Raw genomic sequence first — 7211 nt, forward strand, 5'->3', positions numbered from 1 at the left:
TTGGTGAATAATGATCTTCATGCACGAAAACTGATAAAAAAATGTAAAAACGTCATAAGAAAATGAGCTTCAACACACGTGTCAGAAAACGTAATAGACTCGTCCACTGGAAAAACGAGAATATTGGGTTAATCTGTTGTCATGCATTCCCGTTTTTTTATCCAAATGGCCGATATTTTTTTATCTATGAAACAAGAAAATTCCAAATGATTTGTTGATATTCAGTATTTTTTTATAACATGATATCACATATGGACAAGTCTATTCCTATGAAATGACGCATCTTACGGACTGATGACAAGTAAGGGAAACGAACGTATTGTGTAAGTGGTTTTAAACACAGGTATCGTTCCGCAAAATTATTTGCGCAAACTACATTTCAAGGTCAGTTATAATTGATATGTCTATTTTTAGACTTGAACGTAAACAGGAAGTTTTATTTTTTCACAACAGAAAGTGTTATCAATTTTGTTAGTGATTAATGCATTTCATTTCATTATTCTCATTTCATTAAAAAAGAATATTTTAATTATTTTTCAGGGATAATGCATTTGTTAGGGTCGGCGGGAATAAAAAAGCATGAAAAGTCAATTTTATTTTTATTCTGAAAATCGCCAAAATCGGGTCGGCGGATCCGTAAACCAACAAAGTAAAAAACCATGGCCTAATATTCAAATTTAAAAATAATAGCTTCTCATCTTCTTCAAGCCTTGTCTTTTTCAAGCAATAAGTAAGATACATATATTTTGTAAAGTTTTTCAGTAACACTGTGACTACATTTGCTGCTTTGTATACTGTGGTGAAAATTTTGCTTACCGTAGTTAAATTTCTCATACAGATGCTAAGGTTTCACATCAAATAGCTTAGGTCTAAAACTACGAATAATTAAACTACTTGGATATAATTATTATTATTAAAATATACCCTTTACATTACAGAAGAGGCAGAACAGAAAAAGAAAGAAGAGGAAGAGAAGGAGGGGGACAAAGATAAGGAGGGAGACAAAGAAAAGCCAGCTGACATGTTTTCAGAAAGTGACATGTTCAGTGAAAATTATACCGTAAGTTGTTATTTTCATTAGTGAATTTAAAGTAAAAAATTGTGAAAAAGTTCAATTATCAGGAATTTATTATTGAAATATTGATATAGAAATGCTTGTTTTGTGTATATAAAGAATGTTTGTTTTGTATATTACAGAGTCCTGGAGTAGCCAAGTTTACTACTAATGTTAATGAGAATCCTAGTCTACTGGATAATTGGGATGATGCTGAGGGCTACTATAGTGAGTACATTTATACATCTATCATCAAACATAAAAAAATAGGAGATTAGTTTCAAGTGGTTTTTTTCTTTCTTTCATACTCCTTTTTACTAACAGGCTTCTGTTTTAAATTCTGGTGTAGTGAAGGTAACTCATTCTAGTTTTAGGCTTCTTATTTTCAGATTCAATTTTCAGTTATATCCTTCTAATGGTGGTTCTATATCATTGGGGTTACTGGTTAATTGTGATGTGAAATTTTTCGAAGAAAAGGTTATTGGATGTTGAAATTGTACTAAACATTAGAAAGCGATTTAATTCTATATATTGCATCTGCATGAAGGATTCAAACAAAAAATATACTCTTTATTTTAGGAGTGAGAGTTGGAGAGAACTTAGACAAGAGATATTCTGTGTATGGTTATACAGGACATGGTGTGTTCAGTAGTGTAGTCAGGGCTAGAGATGAGGCAAGGGGCAAAATGGATGTAGCAATTAAAATTATTAGAAACAACGAAATGATGTAAGTATTATATATATCAATAAATTTGGAGATGGGGCGTAAAAAATGAAGTGGAGGGTAAATAAATTTTGAACAATCCCATTTTTGTGGAATGGAAACTTCAATTATTTAATTCACAGACTTCTGTCATATGAAATTTCTGTTCTATTTTACAGACCCCGGACTGGTTTAAAGGAATAAGAGTTCCTATGTAAGTTGAATGATTTAGTGATAATGATGATATTTCTGTATTTCAGGCACCGTACTGGTTTAAAGGAATTAGAGTTCCTCCGTAAGCTGAATGATTCAGACCCTGATGACAAGTTCCATTGTTTACGGCTGTACAGACATTTCTTCCATAAAAACCATCTCTGTTTAGTCTTTGAATCTTTGAGGTAAATACTAGTTAATCTTAGAAAATATTTTTTGAAATGGAAAAATGAACAGGACTTGAGAACTGTATGCATGTCGCCATTAACGATTTTAAGAAATGGTTGAAGATATACCCTTTATTGGGTTCTGTGGTCAATGTTAAGATATTGTGGTTTGATCTGTTTCTCAGGTACTATAAGCAATGGGTCCATTATATTTTTATGCCCCACCTACGATAGTAGAGGGGCATTATGTTTTCTGGTCTGTGCGTTCGTTCGTTCGTCCGTCCGTCCGTCCGTCCGTCCGTCCGTCCGTCCGTCTGTCCTGCTCCAGGTTAAAGTTTTTGGTCAAGGTAGTTTTTGATGAAGTTGAAGTCCAATCGACTTCAAACTTTGTACACATGTTCCCTATGATATGATCTTTCTAATTTTAATGCCAAATTAGAGTTTTTACCCCAATTTCACGGTCCACTGAACATGGAAAATGAAAGTGCGAGTGGGGCATTCGTGTACTGAGGACACATTCTTGTTTGTTTATGACATGCTTGAATGTGTACATGTCATTCTAGTATGGTTCATCTGAAAGTGATCTCAATCTCATAGAACATTGATAATGTTAAGTTTAAATGATGTTTGTTATAAAACCTTCTTGTTACAGACTATCAACATAAATTCAATCAAAAGTGAAGCAGGTGAGACTTTTCAACATGTTGCTCTTGTATATTTCTTTGAACATAAACGTTGAATTGTACCATTTAAGTGATTTTAAGATTTAACAGACAGTCACTTCCTGTTCAAAAATACTTTAAAGTCTAATTGCAATTACTGTTAATTTTTTTTTCCAGTATGAATCTACGAGAAATATTGAAAAAGTATGGTAAAGACATAGGATTACATATAAAAGCTGTCAGATCATATGCACAGCAACTGTTACTAGCTCTCAAACTTCTAAAGAGATCCAGTATATTACATGCTGATATTAAACCAGATAATATATTGGTAAGTTTTCTTAAGTTTAAGGGGGTTGAATATCTGTTACATGTTTTATGAGAGTTTCAAAACAGATATATGTGAAGTAAATTTTGATTATTTGAATTTGAAATCCATTTGGTAAGAACTTTTAATTGATTAACCAAGAGGAGTTCTGAACAACAATTTGACTTTACAGCTTCTGCTCTTTTCAAGTAGGGAACATATTTACCATGCAGTGTGTACAAAATTACAAAACTTGATCCTGAGCCTAATTTAAACCTGTTGATAAACATGGTGTAATAATAAATGAAAATACTTACAAATGAAAATTCTTTGGTGTAAAAATGATTGTTTCCTACATAACTTGCTGTAAAAGCTGTTTAATTAATATATATAACAGCCTCCTGCATCAATTTTTAATTACTGGGTGTCTGCGCATTAAGTAAGTTGAAATAGACTCCAAATATGACAAAAGCTATTACTATTCAAAGGAAGTCGGATTTTATATATATACATTAGACTGACTTAAGAGTTGTCTTTTCTTTGTATTTGTAGGTAAATGAGTCCAAGTTACTGTTGAAATTGTGTGATTTTGGTTCAGCATCTCATGTGTCTGACAATGACATCACTCCTTACTTAGTCAGCAGGTTTTACAGAGCTCCTGAGATTAGTAAGTATTCAGATGTAATAATAATCACTTCTATTTAAAAATTAATGCATTATAATGTTAAATTACGATTTAGACCCTGTGTTTATGCTTCAATAAACATAAAAAAAATAAGATTGTGTCAAATTAGAACACATATTCAATGACCATGTTGACCCTGATTTCATGGTTCCCTGTCAATGGATGTATGATCATGCAAGAAAGATAGTGTCCCATGGACACATAATTTTGTTGTCAATATATCTCTATGGTGTGTCTGCAACTACAAGTTATATACGAAGTTTTTGTTAGGAATATTTCTAACATGTAAATAAACATGAACAGAACAGCCCTATTTGTAAATCAAATGATTTCTCTAGAGTTCAGGTTCAGTTTTTTTTTAAACACATCTTTTCTATTTCAGTTTTGGGTATGGGTTACGACCATGCTATAGACATGTGGTCAGTTGGATGTACCCTGTTTGAACTGTATACGGGAAAGATCCTGTTTCCTGGAACATCAAACAATGAAATGTTAAAGTTTATGATGGACGTGAAGGGTAAAATGCCACACAAGGTGATACGTAAGGGTATGTTTAAGGACAACCATTTTGACAGCAACTACAATTTTATGTACATGGAAGTGGACAAAATTACGCAAAGGGTAAGTGGAGTATCAGTTATGTTATGTAATGTCAGAATTGGAGGGATTTTATCTAAGACAGTAATTATTTTGATATATATATCTAAAAAAAAAATGATTCCAATTCCTTCCTATGCAACCTTCTAAATCGGGAGTGTCTTTATTAGTTTTTTTTTTGTTGAAACTATTGATTATAGTATTTAGTCATGAAAATGGATTAATTGACCATTAAGTTGACAATTCTTTGCACAATACAAATACCTTTTATCAGTTGTAAATGATATGACTAGATTTTATCTTTAAATGTAAATGTTTTAATCTGATAGTTATTTCAATAGGTTTATCTGTTTTATTTGGAAGGAGGGTTTTGTAGGAATTCCAATGTAGAAAAGTGGTGGTTCTAGCTCAAATGTCATTGTTTTTCATGGAATTTATATAAGTTTTGCAAAAAAAGAACTTAAAACCCCGAAATGGAAGAATTCTCCACTTTAATCAACCATAATTGATTAATAAAATGTTTATAGCATTCACAATATGTGGATTGATTATTTCTAATTGAGACCAAAAAGACTCGGCTTTGTGTATTTATTTTTGGAACAGCTCAGACTTAATCATTCATTTCAAAGAAAATATTATTACGTCCTCTTGAAATTGAATTTTATTGTAATAAGTTTTGATTAAAGTTTTGCTCATTTGCTATCATTTAAACTTGATTTTGCTTCAAATAATTGCTTAATTTTGTTTTCTGATGATATTTTCATCCCAGGAATAGTTTAAAATTTTTTGTAAATCTAATTGTTTTTGTATAGAAATAAGTATATATAAAAAGAAAAAGAAAATTTTATGCATACCAACTTTTTTAGTTGGGTCAGCTAAAGTTGAAACTGAAAATTGTTCAAATAAACTATATAAACAGCTGTCTCCAGGTCGTCAATCTTTTTCTTTGTAGGAGAAGGTGACAGGTATGACACAAATAAACATTTCCAAACCATTATTGTCCGAAATGGTTGGCTTCCAGCGACTTCCCGAGGACCAATTGAAGAAAGTGATGCAATTAAAAGACTTACTTGACAAAGTTCTCATGTTGGATCCAAGTAAACGAATCAGTATCAACCAAGCACTGACTCATCCGTTCATTCAGGAGAAAATATAAATTATAGTGTTATTCTTATTCAGTAGGATTAATGGATATAAATGTTTGACATCAAAGAGGTTTATTTGTAAGTCTAAAAGATGTTGTACGGTAAGATGTAGTGCGATGGAACGAGGGTTAGAATATTGACCTTGACATTGAATGTGAAACAAACTCGTGCATCAAAATATACACTGAACATTACATTAAGAATTGAGTAAGATTTCAAACAGTCTTAACTATTTTACAGTTCTTAAGCATAGTTATTTTCATGTAATCCGTAAAAATTTACAAATTTTATATGATTAGAAAACTGCAAGTTCTTTTTACACCTTTAAAATAGAAAAAAATTGATACTATGATCTCATGAAAATCTCTATGTTTATAGTAGTAAAATACTTCAATTTTAGTACAGCAACCAGTGATATTATATTGAATTTGAAACAGACATTGTAGGACATGTAGTTGATATGTATAAATATGTAATTTGTGATTGAAACTAACATGTTAATTTGTGTTTCAGTTCGCTGTGATATGGTTTAATCACAGACTGTTACCTTTTTACTGATCAGTTACAAGAGTTGAGCAAAGGTAACCATACAAACATGGGGAAGGGGTATCAGTTTATTTTAAAATTGGTTTATATTAAACTTATTTTTGTTCAGAGTTCAATAGGTAAGTGAACCTCATTTATGTATGATTTCAGTATTCAATTCTCATTTTCATACACTTTTATCCATGTGTGTCCAAACATCTGTATAATTTATGTTAGTCAACACTAAATCTTTCCAAATTTGGGAAATTTAATAAGGGATCACAAACTTTAATTAAATTTAAGACTTGTATTTGCTTCTGATAAAGAAGGCAGTTTCAAAATTTTTTAAAGTTTTTATTCAAAAAAATATTCTCAAGTGAAATTAATTGAACATTTGATTTTGGAAACCATTAAACTCAGTCCAAGTCTCATTTAACATTCCTTAAGTTTGTGGAATCAAAATTCATATAAAAATTCAATATTTGCTAAACACAATTATTGTTGAACTAGAGACAACCCATTTTATATGCATCATTTTTGTTTCATTATACAATTATATGATTAATAAATGTTTAATAAATGATTTTTTTGTTTGTTAAATAAACATGAAATAATCAAAATGTCAAAAAACAAGTGTAAATATTTTATTTATTTTAGTATTTCATTTTACACATTTTTACAAACAAATTTAAATTGTTTGGAATTTGAAATAAAATTAATTTCCTTAAAAATAATCATTTTTGATTGGGGTTTATTTTTCAGATAGTTGAAGAATTCTGTTTCCAACATATTGAGGTCTAACAATTTTACAGTCTTATCTAAAGATAAGTGCTTTATGAGGTAGAAAAGGTGTGAATTTATTGTTCCTAATTATCTGTTTTCACCAAAAAAGTATTTTTTTACAAAATGCATGTATAACACTCAATTGAGTTGCCATAGCAACAACTTTGCAATATATTTAACATATGTAAATTCATCTTGTGTTAGAAGAGCATACATATTTCTACAATTATGTAAAATTTAGCAGCAATTTTTGTATATCTATGTTAGTGATTATGTATAAAGACTTTTAATTGATTTTATGTAAATTTGTTGACTATGTACTTTTTTCATGCAGGAAAGTCCAGGAATAAAATGCAGACTTGATATCAAA

General features: G+C 30.3%; 1 protein-coding gene across 7 annotated transcripts in view; it reads left to right on the plus strand.

The window, feature by feature from the left end:
- LOC143080912 (serine/threonine-protein kinase PRP4 homolog) overlaps positions 1 to 7211 on the plus strand; it is a 33017-nt gene extending 25806 nt beyond the window's left edge. Inside the window, exons 7-16 of one of the 7 annotated variants that reach the window (XR_012979823.1) lie at positions 939 to 1060; positions 1198 to 1282; positions 1634 to 1781; positions 2018 to 2155; positions 2977 to 3130; positions 3659 to 3773; positions 4174 to 4412; positions 5341 to 6114; positions 6821 to 6907; positions 7176 to 7211. Coding sequence is in view for 1 of the 7 variants with exons in the window: in XM_076257069.1 (XP_076113184.1) it covers positions 939 to 1060; positions 1198 to 1282; positions 1634 to 1781; positions 2018 to 2155; positions 2977 to 3130; positions 3659 to 3773; positions 4174 to 4412; positions 5341 to 5544 (1205 nt within the window). In the remaining 6 variants the exon portion in view is untranslated. Of the gene's footprint in view, positions 1 to 938; positions 1061 to 1197; positions 1283 to 1633; positions 1782 to 2017; positions 2156 to 2976; positions 3131 to 3658; positions 3774 to 4173; positions 4413 to 5340 lie in introns of all 7 variants that reach the window. The other 6 variants (XR_012979824.1, XR_012979820.1, XR_012979822.1 and 3 more) reach the window with 6 other exon arrangements.

The sequence above is a fragment of the Mytilus galloprovincialis genome, chromosome 6, assembly GCF_965363235.1.
Source record: "Mytilus galloprovincialis chromosome 6, xbMytGall1.hap1.1, whole genome shotgun sequence".
Classification (NCBI taxonomy): Eukaryota; Metazoa; Mollusca; class Bivalvia; order Mytilida; family Mytilidae; genus Mytilus; species Mytilus galloprovincialis.